The following is a 22,876-nucleotide window of genomic DNA, read 5'->3' as shown; positions in this document are numbered from 1 at the left end:
AGCAGGAGGCATCACAAACTATACTACAGAGCAATAGTAACAAAAACAGCATGGTATTGGCACCAAAATAGACATGTAGACCAATGGTACAAAATAGAAGACACAGAGACGAACCCACATAAGTACAGTTTTCTCATTCTGGACAAAGGCACCAAAAACAGACATTGGAGGAAAGATAACCTGTTCAACGAATGGTGCTGGGGAAACTGGAAATCCATATGCTACAAAATGAAATTAAACCTCTAACTCTCACCCTGCACATCAACTCAGCGTGGATCAAAGACTTAGACCAGAGACCCTGCACCTAATCAAAGAAAAAGTAGGCCCAAATCTTGTCAGCTTAGGACCTGACTTCCTTAACAAGACTCCTAAAGTGCAAGAAGTAAATTAGAATCAATAAATGGGATAGATTCAAACTAAAGAGCTTCCTCTCAGTAAAAGAAACAATAATGTGAAGAGAGAGCCTACAGAATGGGAGAAAATCTTTACCACCTGCACCTCAGAGCACTAATCTCCAGGATGTATAAAGAACTCAAAAAACTGAACACCAAACAAACAAACAAACAAACAAAAAACCCAAATAACCAAGTCAATAAAGGGGCCAAGGAATTGACCAGACACTTCACAGAAGAAGAAATACAGTTGATCAATAAACATGAAAAAATGTTCATCATCTCTTGCAATTAGAGAAATGCAAATCAAAACTGCTTTAAGATTTCATCTCACTCCGGTCAGAATGGCAATTATCAAGAGTAAAAACAACGAAAGTGTTGGTGAGGATGTGGGGATAAAGGTATGCTCATACATTGCTGGTGGGACTGCAACCACTTTGGAAAGCAGTATGGAGATTCCTCAAAAAACTTGGAATGGAACCACCATTTGACCCAGCTATCCCACTCCTTGGCCTATACCCAAAGGACTTAAAATCAGCATACTTCAGTGATGCAGCCACATCAATGTTTACAGCAGCTCAATTCACAATAGCTAAACTATAGAACCAACCTAGATGCCCTTCAATAGATGAATGGATAAGGAAAATGTAGTACATATACACCCTGGAATATTACTCAGCTGTAAAGAAGAATGAAATCATGGCGTTTGCAGGTAAATGGATGGAATTAGAGAAAATCATGCTAAGTGGAATAATCCAATCCCAAAAAACCAAAGGTCAAATGTTTTTCTGATCAGCAGATGCTGATCCATAGTTAGGGGTGGGTACAGAAGAATGAACTTTGGATTGTACAGAGGGGAGTAATGGGGGTGGAGGGGTGGGGATGGGAAGGATGGTAGGATGAGACAGACATTATCACCCTATACACATGTATAAAAATATTTTCAAAAAAGATCCATCCGTCCAGCTGTGGGGGCCTGGGTACCTCTCGGTGCTGAGCCTTCTGTTGTGGATCATTAGAGCACCCCTTGGATCATTAAAGCCTTTCATTGATTTCCAGAGATGAACTTGGTCACTCTCTTGGTCCTGGATGGCATCAGTTCTCTCTGCTTTCCAAAGGGCTTCCCCGTGGACACAGCTGTGAGGCGGGTGCACTGCCCTCCACAGGACGTCACTGAGGCCGTGTGCGGCCTCTTCCTGTGTCCTGCAGCATCCTTGGTGTGCCCTGGCATGCAGGCGTGCATTCACCCGGGGCCAGCTCTCGCACGTTGGCTCCAGAGTCAGGGGTGTGAGGCTGCCGTCCTGATGGCTGGGGTGGTGTGGCAGACCTGGCCCCTGCCTGCTTTCCCTTGGCAGTGCTGAGAAGTGGCTTCCCACGCCATCGCCTGCCCTGTGCTCCAGCATTGGCCTTGGTGACTGTGGGAGGGGTGGTCAGCACCACGTGGTCTGCTCGCACTGCCCTTGGAGGGAGCCACAGCCTTGTTCACTGTTCCAGAACTTGCTGTAGCCGAGTGTCCAGTCTCTTGCTGGTGCTGCTCTGGCTGTGGATCCGGCAGTGGGAGGCTCCACTCAGCAGGCACTGGCTCCCGCCCCGTCTGCGTGCTTGGGCTCTGCTTGGCTGCTCCTGGCCGTGTGGGACGCTCAGCCTCTTGGCTTTGCAGGATGCCTTCCCCTCTCTGAAGGGCACAGAAAGATCCTTCCATTTTTCTTCTAGTACTTTTGGGGCTTTGTTTTCACACTGAAATTGCTGATTACAAAATATGAGCCAGAAAATCCAATTGCTAAACTTCAAGCAGCTTCCCGTTGCCTGAGCGCTGTTGGCCAGTGACTCCCCACTGCTTTACAGTTTGGGGGTCTTTCCCGGCGTGCTGAAGGCGGGCGGTGGGCCGTCTCTGGCCCCTGGCTGCTGGCCTGGTTGCTGTGTCCATGCTAATGGGACCACCGCAGCTGTGTGGCTCGCTCTTAGTGGAAGACCCCGTGCACTCGCCCCGGGTGAAGTTTGGAGTGAGCCGCGTTCCGACGACCCCTGGTGCCTCCTGGGTCGCCTGCTCACTTGAGCAGCTCTGCAGGCTGGAGAGTGGGTGGGAGGCGGGCGTGGGCCTGCCTGGCGAGCCACCGAGCATCCTGTCTGAGCCCCATTCAGGGCCAGCCCCCTGCGCCTCCTGGACCTCCTGTGGGTCCTCCTGCACTTGTGGCAGACTGTGCACCTGGGCCACAGAGGAGGGCTGGCCCCGGGGAGGGCAGAGGTGGCCAGGGGACGTAGGTCGGAGGCTGGGCAGGTCCCTTGGGCAGTGCCAGTGCAGACCCTGGGGCACAGTGCCCACTCTCTTTTTGTCTTGTACTGGAGATCGACCAGGGCGCTAACCACTGAGCAAGGTCCTTACTTTCTTATTCTGAGGCAGGCTCTTGCTCAGTTGCTGAGGCTGGCCTGAAGCTTGCCACCCTCCTTCTCAGTGGGACTGCAGGTGTGCCCGCTCTTGGGTGACAACAGAGGTGGGGTGGACAGAGCGAGGGAGGGCTGCAGAGCTGCAGGGGCAGCTGTGGAGGCTTGCTGGACCGTGCTTCCTGGCAGAGGTGTCAGAGTGGGTCTCGGGCCATGCCGGTCACCAGGCTCCATGCTGGGCAGGCCACAGGGCTGCTGGGGCTGCACAGAACTAGGGGACGTGGGTCCAGGGCAGACTGGACGAGCTAACGGGGCAGCAGAGGGTAGGCGTGAGGAATGGCAGGAGGGAGTGGGTACTGCCCCAGCGCGAGGGTGGATGGCCATTTGGGAAATGGGGGTTAGAACAGGGTTAGCTGCTTGGAACTGAAACTAAGGAACTGGCTTGCAAAGCCAAAGGTTTAGAAGTGTTCTGCCACCAAGGGTCCAAAGGTAGGTCCCTACTCTGAGGGGGGGGCCTCAGGGTACCCTCAGGGCCCTGTCGCATTCTCGTTTCTGGCTCAGCATTCAAGCATGAGGCCTCCATTCTCAAGGCTACCTCACATCCCAAGGTAGCTGCTGGGACTCCAGCTAATATAATATAAAACTGCTCCCCCGCCCTTTATGCTGCAGCCATTTCCCTGCCTCCCAACTTCTTGTCAGTCTGTGAACATCCTAGCTAGCAATTGGTTCATCAGTCAGCTTGCAAGTGTCCTTCTCCGTTATTGGTCCCGTTAACCCGCGGAATTCAACTGCTTAAGGATAGCTCCCCCGCCATTTTTCTCTCTCTCCTCCTCTCTTTCTCTCTCTTCCATTTCACTCTCTCTTGCGTGTGCCCTCTCTCTCTCTCTCTCTCTCTCTCTCTCTCTCTCTCTCTCTCTCTCTCTCTCTCTCTCTCTCTCTCTCTCTCTCTCTTCCTCCCATTTTCTCTCTTACCCTGCAGGGAGACACTCTGTTTGCTTAATAAACTCTCTTATGCGAGTTCCCGTGTCTGGAGTGGTTTCTGGGTTCTTGCACCAGCTATCGCAGGATCTACAGAAGGAATGGAGTGTGTGGTGGTGCATCTGCCTGCTGAGACGTTTCCCATGAGTTAGCTTTCTAGGGCTTTTCTTGCCTAACACACTCTGCTCGTGTCAGAACTTTCTCACATGCAGGGTCCAGCTGCTACCTGCCCAGGAAGTGGGAGTAGTCCCTTTCCTGGAAGATGAGTAACCAACTCTGGTTGGCCCTTCTTTGAGGAGAAGAGGTCAGCATGCAGCAGAGCTGCCTCCAGAGAAGGTTCCTATGCAGGACTGTCTGGGAGGAGGTGAGAGGTGGACACCCAGGCTTGTCCCCTGTGGGTGATGGGGTCCTGAAGTGGAGCAACCTGTGTGGACCAGGCCCTCCCCTCACAGGACAGCTCTGCATCCTGGACTGGTCTTGCTGCGGTGCACACATGCATGCGCACACGCACACACGTGCACATACATGTGCAGGCCTGTGCACACGCACACGCACTCACATGCACACACATGCACATACACGTGCACATGCACGCACACACACACAGTTTGACTGAGGCTGTGTCCTGGGAACACTGGCTGGAAAAGGCCCATCAGGGACCAGGAAGCACTTGAACACCAGGGAAGACATGCAGGGTGCGCCACCAAGTGGCCAGGGATGTCCCCAGGCAGGGGACAGGCAGCTTGTGCCAGCTGGGGATGGGGCAGGACAGTGCGACTGGGGGAGGAGCTGGGTCCTGGGTGCTGCTGAGGTGGGGAGGAAAGAGGCTGGGAGGGCCTTGGCTCTGCTGTGTCCCTGTGGCTGCTGGCCCTGAGGGAGGAGGTGTGGGAGGATGGGGCTGAGGGCCGAGGGAGCAGCTCCCCTGGAGCAGCAGGAAGGGCTGGGAAGAAGTGGGGAGGGAGGGAGGAGCCTCTGGGGTGAGGACAGGGCCAGAAGGAAGGCCGGAGGGCCTGTGGGGTGCAGACTTTGGACCGGGGCCAGAGTGGGCCCCAGGAAACACCACCTGCGTCACTAGGTTGCAGGCCAGAGAAAGACCATGCTCCCCAGCCTCCCTCACCCAGGGCAGCTGTGACTAAGTGCTGGCCAGTGAGGTGGGAGCATCTGTGTTGCGTGGGCTCCTGGGAAAGCGGCCTGGTAGGCAGGGTTCTCCCTCCTTGTGTTTGCTGGTGGTTTGAGGATTGGTGACTGGAACTCCCGCTCCCTGCTGGGATTTTGAGGCCGAGGACCCAGTCCAGTTCGCGCCCAGAGCCCTGGAGGGAGCTGAGTCTCTGGTGACCGAAGGTAAGTAAGGTCCAGACCTGCCACCGGTCAGTGCCCTTACACACAGGAGAGTAGCGCTCTCCTTTCAGCTTCGGTGCACATGCAGCCAAACCCAGAGCAGGGCTGGCACAGCAGTGAGCTCCCCCAGTCTGGGCTTGGTGGACCCTGGGCAGGAGAGTGCAGGACAGCATGAGAGCTGGTCGAATGTGGAGGCCTCTCCCCTGCCTGTCAGTGAGCCCGTGCTTCTCTGGGCTCCTGCCTGCAGAAACTGGGCCTTGCTTATTGGCAGGAGGCCCTCTCTGGACGGTGTGAATCTAGGAGTGTGGTGTCAACTCTGTCAGGCCAGGGCAGGTCCTGAGTTCCAGGAAGGAGCCCCTCATGGCACCAACACCAGCAACGACAGGGTCTACCCCTGCCTCCAGCTGGGCCCTGGGGGCTAAGACCCAATCATGCACCAGAGGCCCCAGCTGAGAGCTGGGCAGGTGGTGAGCTGACCCCCACACCTGGCTACAGCAAGGTGGGGCCCACCGGAGGGCTCCTAGGGATGCAGCCAGAGGAACTGGCACCCCCAACTCCCCAGATTCATTGGGTGTGCCCAGGGAAGCAGCCAGAGGAACCAGCACCCCCAAACTCCCCAGATTTATGGGGTGCTGGGAACCTGGTGGCACAGGTTAGAAGCTGAGGCTGAAGGGGACCTGTCATGGCAGACCTGTCATGGCACCTCCAGGAGGGAGTGTTAGCAAGCCCCTAACATCTTGGGCCTCAGCCTGCAGGTGGCCATAGCATGGTCACTGAAGGGTTTCAAGGAGGCTCAGGTGGGCAGACACAGGTCTGGCCAGGGCCAGGGCTTTGGGCACAGAGTGTGCCAGAGAGACCTGGAGGTCTCAGGGAAGTGCCCGGGGGCAGCCCCACTCCTGTAGACCACCTGTGGCCTGGTGCTCAGGGCTGCAGGGTCTGGAGGTGGGGCAGGTGGTGCTGTGCTTTGTGGGGACACTGCTGCCCAGGCTCATGGCTCCTAACCAACACCCCCACCCCCTGCTACAGTCTAGGACTGCTGGAGGTCCACAGGGGTAGCCTCCATGCTTGGGGCTGAGCCTTGGAAGACTAGCTGTATGTGCTGCTGGCCACACCAGGGAGGACAGGGGGGAAGAGCCAGGCAGGGCATAGCCAGGGCTTCCATCTGCATCCCATCTTGCGTCTGATGTGCCCCACCATGATGAATGAGAGCAGCAGTCCACCTGGAGGCGGGTGTGGTGAGGACAGGCAGGGCCAGGAGTGTTGGTGGAGCAGGAACACAGCTGTGCAGAGGCATTTATCTCCTGCTCTGCCTGTTCTCATCTCTTCTGCATGCTTTAAGTCCTGGAGTGTTCCAGAAGATTCCAGCTGAGCTCAGCACGGTTGGTATAGGGAGGCGGGAGGCAGAACGGGAATGAACCCAGTCTCCCTCCAGGTGGAGGCCTGGACCACCTGTAAGGCTGGGTGTATAGAAGCAGAAGCTGTGCCAAACCTGCAGTACTGCTAACTTGAGGCCAAGAGCCTTCTGGAACTCCTGGAGCCTGCCCTCTACACCCCAGAGGCCCAGGCCTCATCTGTGAAGCCAGCGATATCCCCACCCTGGCACCTTTCAGTTATATTTGGCCAAATCCAGACCATCTGTAGGCTGGGCTTACTGGTCACCACACCACAGGTACTGTGGCCACCCCGACCTCTGAAGTCAGCAAGAGCTATTCTTGCTAGAGCCTCCCCAGGCTGATCAGCCTCAGGGCAGGATGGCTAGGAAGCCTGTAAATGCCTGCAGTGCCTGGACAGCCAGACCCAGAGCACGGGGTGGGGAGTGGGGCCCAGGTCTCTAAGCTGAAGGGCCAAGGCTGGACGCCCCCAGAGCAGAGTCTCTGCCCTCCCACTGCCCAGGGTTGCTTGCTCCTTGCCTGATCCCAGAATGGCACTGGAGCACCTTTCTCCTGTGGCCTGGCAGCCTCGCCCCCTGCACAGATGACAGGCAATTCGCCCAGCTTCTCGGAGAGGCCTTTAGCTCGCAGCCAACAGAGGAAGTGACAGAGGAGTCGTCCCGTGTGCCCTGAGGAGAGGTGTTTGGCCCCACTGCACTGGATCTCCACCCCTACTAGGCTCCGAGCCCTACTAGGCTCTGAGTTCCGGCACGGTCGCGGTAGTCTGCATCACTGCGCAGTGGTGCCCGAGTCTTGGCAGGATCTGCTCGTGCAGGTGCAGCCGCAGCTGCTCAAAGTGAGCCCCGTGCTCCAGGTTCCAGGAGCTCGCTGGGGACCGCAGACTCGTTGCAGAAGCGTGGTGCTGGCAGGCAACGCTTGCCTCTTAGTCCAGCTCCCCATCAACTGCGCGAGCCCATGTCCTCCTCTGGGGAGCCAGCAGGAGCTCCCTGGCAGTCCGACCTAAGAACCGGACACCCGTGCGGCCGGTGCTTGGGCCAAGGTCGTGGGGCCCAGCGGGGAGTGGGCGGGAGCAGGACTACAGGAGGCCAGAGTGGGAGAGGGCCGGCATCAGGTGGAGCGCTGCCGACAGCCTGGCCGGTCAAGGCTGCAGGGACAGGGCGTGGGAAGGGAACTCAAGATAGGAGAGGGCCAGCCTCTGCGCCCCAGCTCCAAGCGAAAGGGATGCCCAGAGGAGCGGAGCGGAGCCCTGTCCGTGGCCCCCCAAACCCAAACTCGGAGGCGCTTAAGTTCCCACCCAAGAGGGCTCGAGGAGGACCGGACATGGGGAGGTGTGGAAGCCTGCGAGACGAGGTGCGCGGCCTCCTGGGTTTATTGAGCGAGGTTCATCAAAGTGCTTTCGAGCGGGACCAGGCCAGCAAAAGCAGCCTGCCTGGCCCCACGCGCAGTCATTTATAAATTTAAAACTCTTCTGTAGGAACTGGCTATGTACAGAGCCAAACGACCGGAACCTTAGAAAAGAGCCGGCGCGGAACGCCAAGGTCCTGCGGCCACGGGCCTAGGGTGCGAGGCCGCTCGAGACCGTCCCCGCTGTGTCCCCGCGTCCCGGCGCCTCGGCTCAGAGGTGCGGCGCGTAGAAGGCGGGCGCGCCGTAGGTCTGCGAGCCCAGCACGAAGGGCGAGAGCACCGCGGGGCTCGACAGGAAGGGCAGCTGCGCGGCGCACACCAGCCCGCCGGGGCCGTGCGCAGGGTACCCGGCGGCACCGTGCATGGCGAGCGGCGCGCCCATAGGCGGCGAGGGGCTGAGAGGGCTGAGGCCGCCAGGCAGCCCCGCACCGGGGCCTGCGCCGGGGCCCGGGCCCCCGCCGCCGCCGGTCGGCGCGCTTGTGTCGGCGCCCGGGTTTTGCTTCTTCCACTTGGTTCGGCGGTTCTGGAACCAGATCTTCACCTGCGTTTCGGTGAGGCTCAGGGACAGCGCCAGGTTGAGGCGCTCGCACACGGACAGGTAGCGCGTCGCCTTGAACTTGTTCTCCAGCGCCACGAGCTGCTCGTAGGTGAAGGCGGTGCGCGCACGCCGCGGTTTCCCCGACTTGGAGTCGGAGCCCGTGCGCTTCCGCTTGGGCTTGGCCGCCGCCGCGCCCTGCGGAGTGGTCGCCGCGATCCCCGCCGCCGCCGCGGCTCCCGGCGGGCCCGAGGCTCCCGGCGAGTTCCCGCGGGGCCCCGGGGCTGCGGCGTCGTCGGCTGCGCCGGGGGGCGCCTGCGCCTCGGCCGCTCCTGGGCAGCCCGACCCGCGGGCCCCGAGGCCGCCGCCGCCTCCTTGCGCCTCCTCCGCGCCGCGCGCCGCCTGCGCCTCGGGTGCCTCCTCCTCGTCCTCGTCGTCCGGCGCCTCGTCCCCGCTGTCAGCGCTCGGGCTGTGCCCGCCGCCGCTGCTGTAGCCGTTGGCCTCCACCTCATCCGCTTTGTAGGGGTCGCCGGCACCTGCGGGCGGGTGGGGGAGAAGGCAGAGGGTCAGGCCGCGCCCCGTCCTCCCGCTCCCTCCCGGAGGGAGGTTTTCTTCCTCGTTCTGTTTCTCATCTTCCTCCTTCGCCTTCTCTTTTTTCCGTAGCTCTTTCGTTTCCCTCCCTCCGTCCCAACCATGCGTCTTGCCCGCTCGAATCTCCTCTCTGCCCTTCCTCGTTTCCTGAGATCAGAAGGGTCCCTCTCACGCCGAGCGGCGCTTCCACGCGCGCGGCCTCGACGCGCAGCCGGTTCCTCGGTCCCTCCGGGCGCGCGGTGCGCGGCTGGGCGGCGGGCTGCGGAGTGTATAGCGGAGGGAGCTCTCCGATCGATCCCGGGGCAGATACAAACTTAATTAAACTCATTTTGTGTAATGTACAAACTAGTTAAAGGCCATTTAATTTATTTCGGCGTATATTACCCTCCAATTACAGCCGGCATTGGGCCAGCCAATTACCGACCATTTAGTATCAGGCCGGGCCAGAGGCTTGGGGTGGGGCCCGGACAGCCAAGAGCAGGGGGTTTCTGAGGGCCAAAATTAGTTGCCCTAGCCAGGTCCCTAGCTCAGGCCTCCAGGGCCTGCAGCATCTCAGCCTTCTCAGTCTCAGTGCCTGCTTCCTGCTTGTGGAGGCCCCTTTGCCCAGTTCCCAGCAAAGGTGGCCTGTCCACGTTTGACCTGATCAGGAGGGGTGAGCAGAAGCCTGGCAAGTGAAATGGAGCAGTAGCCCAGCATCCTTCAAGCAGAGGCCAGCTGTGACTGCAGTTTGAGTCTGAAATTTGGAAGGTCTCTCTCCTGCAAGGCTTGAGGGCAGTCTGTGCCTCCCACCCCCACAGGTGGTTTTAAACCACCACAGGAGCCCATAGGTGTTCTCCACTGGTACTTCCCAGCCGGGTTCCAAGGCCCTGATTCAAGTCAGGTTGGCACCGAGATCCCGGGGCATAAATGATGAATTCACTCCTGGCAGATTCCTCCTCTGCAACTGTCCCAGGTCACATGAAGACCAGCAGGTGTCCTGGTTCCCAACTAGAAAGTCTGGGTAGGAGCAGGAGCTGTTTCCCAAGCCACCAGAGCCGTCCCAGTCCCTTCCAGTCAGGCTTGTCCCTGCTCCCCTCCCCAGCTGTCCCTGCTCCCTCCGGGCATAGCTAGAGCCTGGGACTTGGAGTGATAGGTTCTGGGTGCAGGAGAAGGTTTCCAGAACAGCCCCTCTTGGAAAGCCTGCAGGATCCGCCTCTGGTCAGCCAGGATTTGTTCTCCCTTCACCTCCACCTATAGGAAAGAAGCCTAGTTCCGATGCAGCAGGCTGTCCTCTTGCCCCGGCAAGCCGCAGCCCCAGACCTCTCCTCGTGAGGCACAGGGGCCGGGAAGTTGGAGGGAGGAAGGGCGGGAGAGGGGACACAAAAAGCAATCAGGAGCGGGTCGAATGCAATTCACGATCAATAGCGGCCCCTAATAAGTGTAATAGGTTTTAATCGAGTAATTATCCGAATTTTGACCCTATAATTTAGATGTTCGGGGGGAGTTTGCAAGGTGCTTGAAAGAGATATGCATGCGCCGTAATGGGATATCGACCGGACCGGGGGCGCGGGCCGCCCCATTACCGGCCGCTTTCCGCCGCTAAGCACATTTCCCCTTAACTGTAATCGAAGGGATTTAATTGTTTTTCCAGAGATAACCAGCGTTTTGTCACAATTAGTCTGATTTGTCCAAAGAGAGAGAGAGAGAGAGAGAGAGAGAGAGAGAGAGAGAGAGAGAGAGAGAGAGAGAGAGAGAGAGGAGAGAAAAGGAGGGAGGGAGGCCCCGGCGGCCACGGTGGGGGCGGGGAGGTCACAGGCCAGCTGCTACGCACGTCCCCTCCGCCTCCAGAACCATCCACCCTCCATGGCCAGAGACCAGTACAAGCGAACCCTGAAGCGGTCTGGGAGCCCCGGGCCCTGAGCCAGGCCTCGCGGAGCCTTCCCGTAGGCGCAGGGCAGCGTGGGCCCTGGAGTCCGGGTCGGACGGAGGCCGCGGGCCGGCCGGGCTCAGACCCCGCACTCTGCGAACTTTCCACTGAGCCCCAGAGCCCGGCCAAGCCCAGCCCGTTATGGGGTCCCAGGAGCGTAAACGCACAGCAGCGGCAGGTCCCCTTGCCCCCGCGATCAGGCGCCGGCCCCTTCCTACTCACTTGGTGGCTCGGCTCCGGTGGCTGCTCCAACTCCCCCGGCGGCGGCCAGAGCTTGGCGCTCCAGCTCCTCCGCGCGCGGCGGGCGTCCCGAGGCGGCGGGGGCCGGGGCGCACGGGGCCGGGACGCATGGGGCGCACGCCGCAGGCGCCACGGGACCCAGCAGCACGCAGCGGCGTCTCCTGCTGTTGAACTTGTTGGGGTCCAGGATGTCCAGCACCGAGAAGGAGGTGGGGCGCGGGGGCGCGGCGGGCCGGGCCGCTCCAGCAGCCTCGGGCCCCGCGGGCACGGTGTCGCTGGCTGCGAGCGGAGGGGCTCCGGCCCGGGGAAAGGCAGGCAGCTCGGCGCGCCCGTCCATAGCGTCCCGGGAAGCTGCGGCGGGAGCGGGCGGCGCGGGCCCCGGACCGGGCCCGGGCGGCGGCGGCGGCGGCGGCAGCGCGGGGACGTCCCCAGGAGCTGCCGCGCCGCTGACACTCATGCCGGCCTCCCGCCGCTCCGGCGGCTCGGGCCCCGCCGCCTACTGGGCTCCCATCTCCGGCGGCCTGGGAGCCGCCTCTCGGCCCGCGAGGGCGGCCACAGCTCGGCCGCTGTCGGTGCCGCGTCCCGCTCAGCCGGTGCTGCCTGGCGCTGCCTCCGCCGCCGCCTCAGGAGCCCGCCGCTCCCGGCCCGCGCATTTATGGCGGCCCCGCCGGAGGCGCCCACGCGTCCACACGCCGCACACACGTGCGCCCGCAGGCGGCCGCGGGGCTCCGCCGCCTCGTTAGCGCGCACGCCTAATTGGCTGCGAACGGTCCCGGGCGGAGGAGGCGGGCCTCGCGCGGGACACACGGACCGAGCCTCCGGGCGGGACGGACAGACGCGCTGCCCAGAGCTGGAGCGCAGTTCGCCGGCAGCTGTCGCGGTCAGCAGCGTGTCGCTGAGCCTCGGCTGGTCTGGAAACAGCACGCCCGCCTCCTCGGCGAAGGGGGAGGAGACAGCACCGGCTTTTAAATAATTGCGGGATCAATCGGCAGCTGGGGGGTCGCGGAGGCCCCGGGGCACGCGGGCGGGCGAGCCGGGAGTTGGCCGGGACATTCCGCTCGGGATGCGGCACCCGGAATGGCCTTTCCTCCGGCCCGGCGCGCAGGGCCTTGGGCTCGAGCGGCACCCGCGCCCTGGGCGGCTGGTCGGGTCACGCGCGGATTCTGAGTCTCTGCGGGGTCTTCGGGTCCTTCCCTCAGGTTCCACGAATCTTGGTCGAGCCGCGGGTTGCTCGAGCTGGCTTCCTGCTCTCTAGCTCAAGGTCTCTGTCCCTTGGTCCCCTCCCACGCGGGCGCCAGCCCCCTTTGCGCTGTCACATTAGGGCAGGCAGAGTCCCCGCGAGGGGCGGGGCTGGCGGCCTCGGGGTTGCTCGTCATAAGTGGAATCGAAAACGAGGAAGGCTGGACAGCGCTTTTGCCCCCGGCCCCCAAAAGGGGTACCGAAAAATCGTACGAACGACAGACGGCCTACACGACAACCGATAACCCTCGAGTAAGGAAAAATGTGTGTTTCTTCCCGAAGCAATTCGGCAAACTCCCCTTTCCCACACCCGAAGAAGTGAGAAAAGGCCGTTCGCGGCCCGACTATTTGTGCACGTTTTGTCCACAACGGCAGTGTTTGCAGGACAGGGCCCTGCGACCCTGAGCTTTGAGTCGGGCGTTCCCTGTCCAAGCGCGGGATGGCGGATACTTCCCGGCCTGTGTCTATCCTCCTGGGCCCTCCAACCAGCAGACCCGCCTCTATGGACCCAGGTGGGAGCCGGCGGTGGCGCGCGCGTGTGTGCAGGGTGTGAACGCGCGGTCGAGTGCTCCAACGACTGCGCGCGCCTCCTCCCGCTCTGGTCCCCGGAGCCTGCTCCGCGCACAAGGACGGGTCCTTTGCAATTACCGCGGGCAATGATCCTTCGGAAGCAGAAATTAAAAGTTGGGAGAAATAATGGGGGACCGATCTGCTGTAATTTGGGCCATGCTCGGACATGCTGAGCCTCAGGGAGGCTGGGGCTGGGGGAGGCCCAGGTCTCCCCTACCCTTTCTCCCTTCCCCGCCCCCTCCACCCTCCCCGCTGCTGGTCCATCCTGAGATTCTAATCAGACCCACAACACTGTGTCCTTCCTTGCCAGGACTTGATTATTCTTTATCTTTAAATTATAAATCACCTCTGGGGAAGGAGGTGGGTAATCTCTCATCGCAGGGAGGTAATTATCTCCTTCCCGCCCCCACCTTGGTCTTGGTCTTCCTCTCTCCCCCTCCCCAGCTGTTTGAATATAGATGTGCACGCCCCATTCTCTCTCTCTCTCTCTCTCTCTCTCTCTCTCTCTCTCTCTCTCTCTCACACACACACACACACACACACCCATTGACAAGCATGCCATACACAAGAGCAAATTCATTCATGAGCACCCAGACCCACACAGCGGGGCCCTGGCTCACAAGCCTCTCACACCCCTCCCTCTCCCTCTGGCCCTGCCAGCTCCTGGCAGGATCACCCCTCTGCTTCTTCTAACGCTTCCAGTGAGGAGGGCACTCAGGCCCTCTGTCAGGTTCCTGACTCCGCCTCTGTTCCCCTGGGAGACACAGCTCCTTAGTGGAGGAGTGGGCTTTCCCTGGGGAGGGCAGGGCAGGGCAGAAGTACCAAGTACCTCTGAGCTGACTTTGGGTGTTCAAGACTTAGCATGACAGAGAGCATCATACCGCTGCAAAACACACACTTCACAAAGTGCCTGTCACTAGCACAGGTCACCAGGCAGGGATCGAACCCTGACAGCAGCCACCACCACACACCATGCTGTGTGACTGACAAGGATCTGTTCTCACCTTTTTATATGCACTAGACACCCACAAGTCAGGAAATGAGAGGACGCGTCCTGTCCTCTTTCATTCTGATGTCGTAATATGTGATGATTATCATCAAAACATAGTAATGATATTAAAACAAAGTAATACACGATGTTAATGGGATATGTAGTAAGCATAGTGGAATAAGTCACGGCATAACACAGCGGCAGCAAACACACTCAAGCACTGTCAGAGGCTCCCTCTGACGGGGTGGGGGTCCTCAGGGTTGAGTACTACTTAGAAAAAAAAAAAAAAAACATTGTGACTGTCCTCAAGTCCTTTCCACCATCCTTCCTGCCCCTCTCCTCTCTCCCTCCCATGTTCTGACTGGACCTGCAGCAAGGTCATGGCTCCAGAGCTAGATGGGGCAGCCCCTCTGCCTTCTCTTTTGAGGGGCCTGCTGCACATGGACAAGGCTCAGGGAGGGGACTGTGGAGGTCACCCCACTCCCCACCTCTCAGGGACAACCCAAGCCTCAGAGACACATAGCGGCCCCCTTCTCTCCCAGATCTCCAGAAACAACACTTCTTGACCTGGAACTTTGGGGCTGTAGAGAAATTTTTTTCTCTCCTGATCATGACTGATTGGTAATTAGACCCTCATTTATGCAGTCTGCCCATCTGCCATCTAGGGTTACCTCCAAGTCACCAGCTTCACTTGTGGGGCGCCAGGTGGCTACTGGCAGGTGCACTCTGTGACTGGGATGCATAGAGCTCTGCTGCTCAGTGGCAACACTGCTGAGCTCAGCTGTGCCCCTTCATTGCTGAGCCGCACCCATGGCAGGCTGGTCCGGATGCAGGACTGTGATGGACTTGGAGGCAGGGAGAGACATGTAGAAATTTAGGAGGAGGAACTATTGGCAAGGAGTCCTAGAAGTGAACCTGGGAAAAGGGGCAGGTTAGGTTGAAATTTCCCACATCCTTTTCCCCAGCATCAGAGCTTTTCGAAGTTTTGGGGCAATAGAGCAAGAGCAAGAGTGCCCACCTCTGCCGTACACTGTCCTGGTCTTGTGACCCCTCCTAGGTATTTCTTTCTGTCAGTTGTGGTGTTGGATTCCACATGATCTCTAAGATCCCTCTACTCTCCCTTGATGGGCCAAATGGATCACTCTGTGCATGGGGTGGGCGTGTTGGACTCCCCCTCTCTGTCCCTCGCAATGCTTCACGAAGGGCTGGAAGGGTAGCAGTCACTTGAGTTTGCTTCATGCAAATTGCACACCACCCGAGATCACCCAGCGTTTCATCGGCCTCCATGTGAAATATTCGGAGCAGGGACCCTGTGTGGAGACGGAGGAGGGAGAGGCAGGCAAGGAGAGGGAGGCTCCCACGAGCCTTCCTCGCACCCCTCCATCCCCTCGGCGGCGGGTGCACCGTGTTGCTCTCCAGAGTCTGGGAAAAGCACGGAACGTTCGGTTTAACTTTATCGTTCATCTTCCCTAAGACAGACCCGTAGGGTGCCCTCGGCCCTCCACGAAGGGTACGACAGAGCACGGAGGGAGCGCGGCTGCCGACCTCTCGGGGGTGGGGCGGGAGGCGCGGCCCGCACAGGGCGCCGGCTGCTGCGCGCAGTCTGCGCAGCGCAGTCTGCGCAGCGAAGTGTCCGCAGCACCACGGACAGCGCATCCCGCCGGGCCTCACAGGGCCGCGGCCTGAGCCGCGTTCAGCACCGGACAGCGCCAGCACCGCCGCTCGCCCCTGTTTCCCGCCACCGTCCTCCTCTGACGTCTCTGGGCGTCCTCTTCTCCAACCCCCAAACTCTGCGATGCCGCAACAAGAAAGAGGGCGCAGGCCCTGTGCGGGCGCACTGCGGTGTGTGGAGTCCGGCACCGCGCGTTTCACACGCCCAGGCAGACGCCCGCCCTGTCCCCCGGCGGAGCCAGAGCTGTCGGAAGGTCCCGGACGGAGGCTTCAGGAGGTTGAGCATCGCCTGCGTGCGTCCTTCTATTTGGGAGCCGCGTGCATTCAGAGATGTAAAGCACGTAGCAGCTGCAGCGCAGGCCTGGCTCCTGGCAAGGAGCCGGAGATGCAAAGGTGCGGTTTAAACCCTTTAAACTTAAAAGGACTCAAGGACTGGAGCAGCCGGGCGTGGCTCCGAGGCTGCGGAGCGGCCGCACTGTGTGGGCGAGCATGCCCGGCTTCTCCACAGGCTGCAGAGGGGGCCGGCGGGCACTCTTGGCATTGTTGGTTGAACTGGGAGGGCACCCTGAATCGAAGGGTTTACTGACCACAGGGCAGGGCAGAGGTGAAGATTAGCACCTCGAGAGGAGTAAACTGAGGCCAGAAAGGTGGCTGACGTGGTTAAGGGTACTGATGTGGTAGGTGCTGGACTCTGATGTGACGGCTGGTCTGACGGCATTTTAATGTGCAGAGTCACAGGTGGGGGGCTTCGAAGTACCAAGGGAAGGCTGTCCAGGCAGGGGTCCTTGACTCACAGCTGGGTCCCCAAGATGGCCCTCACTGTTCCTGGCCCTCTCTGGCCTCTGTCTGCCACTGGCCCACTTGGAAGAGCAGCAGAGGTGTCCGAGCCTGCCCCATGCCACCTGCCTCACTTCCTTTCTGGCTCCTGCCAGGACCAGGGCTCCACGCCAGGCACCCCCTCAGTGGTGAGTCGTGTGGGCACCTGTGGCTTTGCCCAGAGGACAGCCAGGCCATGCTGCTGGAGGAGGTGGTCAGAAGGCCGTCTTCAGTGGAGGGCCTGGGGCTGCCTTGGTGCTGTGTCAGTCTCACTGACAGGTGGCAATGCCTCACCTTGCACTGACAGTGCCCTCTGCATTGCACTTTCTGTCGTTCTCGGATGTAAAGGGCGTCACTAGCACCCTTTCCAGAAATGCCCTCAGGCTGCCACCAGCTGAGGACACGTCTGGCCTCCATAGCCTGGTAGTGGGACCCAACTGACTGGGTCCTCAGAGATCTTCTTCTTGCCTCTTTACCTGCATCCTGTGCTCTGGGCTTCTGCCTGCCTGATGGCCAACCACTGGTCATGCCCTTGGCCCCTTGTCCACATGCCTTGTTCCTGGTCACTTTAAGGCAGTGCCACCTGTGAGCTACCCCAACTTCCTCACAGTGAGGTAGGTGCCACCCTGCCTTCCACCCCGAGCCTAAGCACCACTCTGTCCCAACTTAGCACATTCGTGACACGTGTCCATCCCCCATATTGTGACTCTTGAACCCTGAGTCTCACTTGGCCCTGTGTCCATGCTGCATGAGCGAGGAAAGGAGGGGCAAGTGAAAAAGGGTTTTGGCCCAGGCCACACCTCCACCCTGAAGGGCTCTGTGTCCCCACAGCAGGGGAGTGGCCCTGAGTGCCATGCTGTGTCCCTCACCAAGTGTGGTCTGGCACTGACCATTCTGCTTCCCGATATAGTGGACGCCAGTGGTGCCCTGACCAGGTCCTGATGTGGGCTGCTTGTGCCCACTCAGCTGATGTGAGAGCTGGGGCTGGGCTGTCAGACACCCTGAGTACCCCTGGAATCAGGCTCATAGGACTCTCCTGAGGGGTACCTGGCTTCCTGCCACCTGCTTCTGCACCGCCTCCTGGATTTCTCCAACCTCTGTTATCCCAGGTTTCCAAGAGGCTTCTCAGGAGGAGGGTGGAGGCAGAGCTTGGAAAGGCCCCTGCACAGGGGTGGGATGGTCTCCCTGCAGTGCTGGGGGTCTGGGTGCATAGCACATTCTGGACTCAGGATACACTGTGGGATTATGATGATGCTTCTTGTCCCTCACTCCAGCCCTGGGAAAGCTTTTATTGGGTCAGAAATGTGACAGATTGGATCATTTTTCCACACTGAATTTCTCCTGCTGAAGTGAGGCTTGGCCATGTGAACTGCATGAGCTCTGAGCTAGGAGGCCTCCTGTCTTTGGAAGTTCTGCCCTCTCCTGTGACAGCATGCTCCAGAGAATGGCCATTCCCCTGGCCTGGGACTTGGAATGAGGGCATGAAGCCCACTACAGTCCACCTCAAAGCTGGAGTCTGATGACCCTAGCTGAAGGCAGCTGGTTGCTGTCCATCGCTGTCTACCAGGAGATGAACAGCTATCTTGAACCACTGGGCTTTGTATTGTAGCAGAAACCAGAGGATCGGGGTTGTACCTGGCCACTGGAGGCCCTGGATCTGGGAACACGTGGCCTTTGTGGGCACCCTTCTCTGTCCAGCGCCCATCTCAAATGGCTGCTCTGCCACCAAGGTTCCATGTGTTCACTAATTGACCTGTTCACCTCTGCCCTTTACGATGGTCATGGCCTCTTTCTGGGCATTCTCTATGGTCACCCTGAGGTCAGGGTGTGTCATGTCATGTGACCCTCCGTGACCACTGGCCCCACCAGGCTTCCTTGCATTCACCGTTGCTTTAGCTCGAGTCCCCGGGCCTCAGCTTTGACAGGATGACCTGTGGCGGCGTGGGGGCAGGGATGAGGCAGACAGGGTAGCCTGCCCTCCAGGAGCTCGGTGGAAGGTCTGTCATCAGCATCCTCTGATGCCCTCCTGAGATCTCGGGAAGGATTCCGGGAAGGATTAGGAGCTTGGAGGGACCCTTGTCTCTCCCCTCCTGAGGGGAGCAGGAGCGAGGAGCGACGCCTGGCTTAGGTGGAGAGCTTGGGAGGCGGGGAGATGCTCAGAGTTCAGCGAAGTCCTCTGCTCTGCACGCGCAAGCCGGTCAGGCCAACTCGACCCGCTGGGGGTCGGGGCCACCGCCTAATGAGCTTAATTGAGGTTAATGCCTCTCGCGCGGCCGCTTGGTTATCAAATCGCCATCACGCGCATGAATCATAATTAGAAGTTGAGGAGCGCGGCAGCGGACCTGCCGAGCCATTCCCGCGCGGCGGCCCCGCGCCCCGCGTGGGGGCGGGGCGGGGCGAGGCGGGGCGGGGCGGGGCGGGGCGAGGCGAGGCGGGGCGGGGCGAGGCGGGGGCGGGGCGGGCGCGCCTGCGTTTCTGCGACCCCTGCGGCGCCCGGGCGGAAGGCCGCTTGCGGAGACGGCCGCCCCCTGCCGACGCGGCTCGGAACTGCAGCCCCGCGCCCGGGGCTCCGGCCGCCCCCTCCGCCTGTTCTTCGCGAGGGTCGATGGGGCGCATTCCCAGCTCGAGAGGCCCGGGGCGGCCCGGCAGCGCGTAGGGTGAGGACGAGGACGTGTCCGGGCGCACTGTGTGGTCTCCGAGCGTCCGCTGGTCCGTGCGGACCCGGGCCTCGGGCCGGCGGGGCGCGGCGGGCGCGGTCAGCAGCCTGCGCGTCGGGAACGCCGTCGGCGCCGCCGGGCACGGACGCGGGTGCGGGTGCGGGTGCGGGTGCGCTGCCCGGCGCGGCCGACGCGGGCTCGAGGGCGTGGGGTCTGTGAGCGCCCACCCGCCCCGTCCGCCCGCAGAGAGGGGAGCCGGCAGGCGCAGCGCAGGGCGAGGCCAGGTGGCCTCGCTCGCTCGGCCTCAGCCACTCCACTGCCCTATTTATTTTCCTCTGTTGCTGGAACATATTGAAGGGGAGAAAAAGGAAACATTAAGCTCCACTGTGAGCGGCGCGGCGGTTTAACGATTTCAAATGAGCCCGGCTCGGGTGAGGACCTGACAATTCCGCGTCAGGATGGCAGATGACGGCTAAAATTACTCGGAATCAATATTCTCACCGGGTGTGCCGGGCTGATAAGCGCTGCCAAGACAATGTTGACTATTAAAGTCGACAGCTTGAGATATTACACTATTAGTTATGCTATTTTTAATAATCTATAATATTTGGGCGATAATTAATTAATTATACGGGTCAGATAATATCTAGGGCTGGAATGAGGTCTGAAGGACCCATTACCGCGGTAATGAGAAAGGAGAATCTAATCTGGGGCAGGTGCGTGAGGGCCTGGTGCCTGGGCCTGGGATGCTGCTGGCCGCTGGAGGCCTCACCCTCCAGCCTGCACCCTGGCTCTGGTGGGGCTTGGCCCCTTACACCCAGCCCAGCGGGGGTCGGAGGTGGGGCTGGTTGGGGTAGATGCCTGCTCCCCGTCTCTGGGATGTTCATGGGACTGAAGCAGTAGGTGGGTCCTACTGCCAAGGAGCTGGAGGTGAACTCCATCCACTGCAGGTCGGGTTACCTCCCGAATCCCTGTCCTTCTCTCTGGCTTACTGGGCCCCTGCCAGGAGACCCTCCTGCTGCTAGGGAATGACCTAGCTCTTTCCTGCCCCAGGACATTTGTGCTGGCTGTTTCTGTTCAAAGCCTCCCTTCTCCTTTCTCTGCTCCAGCATTATCTCCAGAGTCATTCCGACTGCTCTGCCTCACCCAGCCCCACCCAAGGGCCCCAGTGGAGGACTCACCTGGTCTTCAGTGAGTGCGGTTGTCTCCTGCCTAGAACCAGGATGCAGTGGTTGCCTGGAGTGAGGACTGGCCACAGGGATCTCCTGGACTCAGGTTGGCGGCCTTCGGGGCCAGCTGCTGGAGAGTGCTGCCCTACTTTTGGTCCCCCTCAGGGAGCCTGGCTCTGCTGGGAGTCTCCGGACGCCTAGGAGGGAGAGGACAGGGGTGGGGTCAGGCCGTGCCCCTGACGGAGTCTGTCCTGTCCAGTGACCCTGGGCCTCAGAGGCACCCATCTCCTGGCCCTGGGAGCCTCCTGGCTGTGGCTCCTGGCAGGCCAGCCTCCGGCTTTGCCCAGTCCAGCTCCTGCCTCCCGACTGCATGGTTGCTGCAGCCCTGGGTGGTCAGGCACTGGGCACACTGTCTGCACAGAATTTGAAAACAGTAATCCAACTGACAGCCAGGCTGTCTGCTCCTCAGCCTCCCAGGTGCCGCCATTCCAAACAGTGTTGCTGATAAATACTTGTACCCAGAAAAATGTTCTGTTGTTCTAAGTTCTAAATAGTGGCTGTGGTACTGTACATATTTCATGCATAACACATACATGCACACACACGTAACATGCACGTGAACCTCAAACTGCCACGTTGTAATTACCCTCCTTTGACGAGTGTGTACCCCACATGGAGGCTAATGCTAGAGTCCCAGTTCTGCTGTGGCCTCAGACCCAGACATATGCACATGTTCCTGTCTTTGGGTGCTTCCTGAGGGCCCCTGACTCAGCTCCGGTCTCCGCCCACGGCATACCCTGTAGTCCTTTGTGTAAACAGAGGTTCAAAGTCCACAGAAGGCACTGCCAGCATATAGATGGAGACAGGCCTGTGCAGAGGGCACAAGCCATCCCCTCCCCTTCCTGTGGAAAGCACATAAGCCCCCAGCCACTGTGCCTGGCATGGGTCTTGGAGAGAAGGACGGGTCCTGGGGTGGGCTCGGAGGGGTGGGCTGGTGAAAAGTCGCCCATTTCCTTCATCAGGGCTGGTCTCTGGGTGGGGCAGAGGGACAGCAGGCCACAGGCTGCCCTGCAGTCCCTGGATGAGGTGCACTGTGAACCCTGCCCTACCTTTGCAGCTTCATGAGACCTACATGGATTCCAGAATAAAGCATTCACTGAAGTACACCAATGTAGTTTAAAGGAACCAGCTGTTGCCTTTGCCCCATTTGCCTGGTAATATTTAGTGATTTTTTTAAACTGATAATATAAAAATTCAGTAAAATAAAAATGTCACCACTGGCTTTTGTTTTGTTGGTTGTTACAGACAAAGATCAACAATGATGTGCCCCTGGGGCCAGACTCTCAAGGTGGGTCCTGGTGGCCACCTCACAGGGCAGACGCCCTGCCTGTCCTCCCAGGCCCTAGGCAGGAGTCCTCCCGTCACCATGGGGAGGACGCTATGGGGGGTCTGCCTCCCCCAGGACCCTGTGGCAGAGGCAGCGGGGGCAGAGCTTGTTGTCCCAGTCCATGGCCCCACTGACCTGGCCACCCTGCCATCTTCGGGGTCCCGGTGGAAGAGCTGGGGAACGTCTCCCTCAGCCACGGCCTGGTGGTGCCAGCTCCCTCTCGCCGTTTCCCTCCCATCTCACTTTCTGTAGCCTGGGCTGCTGTCTCTCCCTTCCCTGTGTTGTGTCCGCCGCCATCAGGGAGACTTTGGAACTGAGGCTCAGTGGTCTCGCGCACACTCGGTTCTGCAGCATGGTCCGGGTTGATTATCTCTCAATTAGCCTCACTAGCCTGGCTCTCGGGTGGCCTTGAACACGGCTGCATAGACTCTCCTTTGGACGTGGATCCCTCTTTAGGAGAAAAGGGAAGTGAGTTGGTGGAACAGGAGGCCGCTTTCCGGTGAATGTTCCAGCAAGAGGGCACTGCAGCCTGCGCCCTCCGCAGGAGGCGGCTGCATTGCCTGCAGTGGGCAGCATTTCTGCAGGTGGCAACCAGGATGGACGCTTTCCTTAGTAGACGCTGGCCACACATCCTCAGGGGTCACCTTCGTCCTCCACTGGTGCAGCTGTGGCTGTTTTGCTGCAATAGGTTGAAAATGCTGTTATAGATACACTGTTTTGACCGCACACAGTGGTCCAGGAGGGTGAAGCCACGCCCGGACTGTCCTCTACTGAGCTGCCCTCAGGGCTTGGCTAGGCACAGCCACACTTGTTTCCTGGACCATTTTAAAACATGTCTCCAGATGTTAAGTTGCTTCACCTGTAAATATTTCAGGCAAGAAAAAGTATAAAAAATATATACAGGTTGAAAAAGAATAAAACTATACCCCCAGCAGAGATCAGGATCGGCTCCATGAAGAACCCTGAGGACCTGTGTAGCTCTTGGCTACCACTCAGGGAAGACCAGGGGCCATCTCAACATCAGCAATCAACCAGTGGGGACCAGCTTAGAGAAGTGGTGGACAGAGCCCAGGCCAGGAGGTGGACAGCAGCCAGGGCCAGGAGGCTCCTTCCCAGTTCTGGCTCGGTCAGTTTCCTTCATGAACAACTGTTCATTTGATCAAAAGCTTCCTGCATCTGTCAGCAGGAAGGGAGGCTTCTTCCTTCTATCTGCTGCTGT

The 22,876-nt window shown here is 59.7% G+C and overlaps 1 protein-coding gene across 2 annotated transcripts; it reads right to left on the bottom strand.

The window, feature by feature from the left end:
• Positions 1–8,096: 8,096 nt before the first annotated feature.
• NKX1-1 (NK1 homeobox 1) lies at positions 8,097–20,417 on the bottom strand (the record flags this gene model as incomplete). 2 transcript variants are annotated; one of them, XM_079153639.1, is made up of 2 exons in its annotated part: positions 8,097–8,956; positions 11,140–11,614. In XM_079153639.1, 2 exons carry the CDS (start codon positions 11,612–11,614, stop codon positions 8,097–8,099), a joined length of 1,335 nt encoding a protein of 444 aa, XP_079009765.1. The 2 variants fall into 2 exon arrangements, 1 of the variants encoding a protein (XP_079009765.1); XR_013766160.1 differs by lacking the exon at positions 11,140–11,614 and adding an exon at positions 20,283–20,417 and having other exon boundaries at positions 8,822–8,956.
• Between the last annotated feature and the right edge of the window lie 2,459 nt (positions 20,418–22,876).

The sequence above is a fragment of the Sciurus vulgaris genome (genome assembly GCF_902686455.1).
Source record: "Sciurus vulgaris genome assembly, chromosome: 9".
NCBI classification, from domain to species: Eukaryota; Metazoa; Chordata; class Mammalia; order Rodentia; family Sciuridae; genus Sciurus; species Sciurus vulgaris.
The sequence above is the reverse complement of the archived record's forward strand: the minus strand, read 5'-3'. Positions and strand labels throughout refer to the sequence as shown.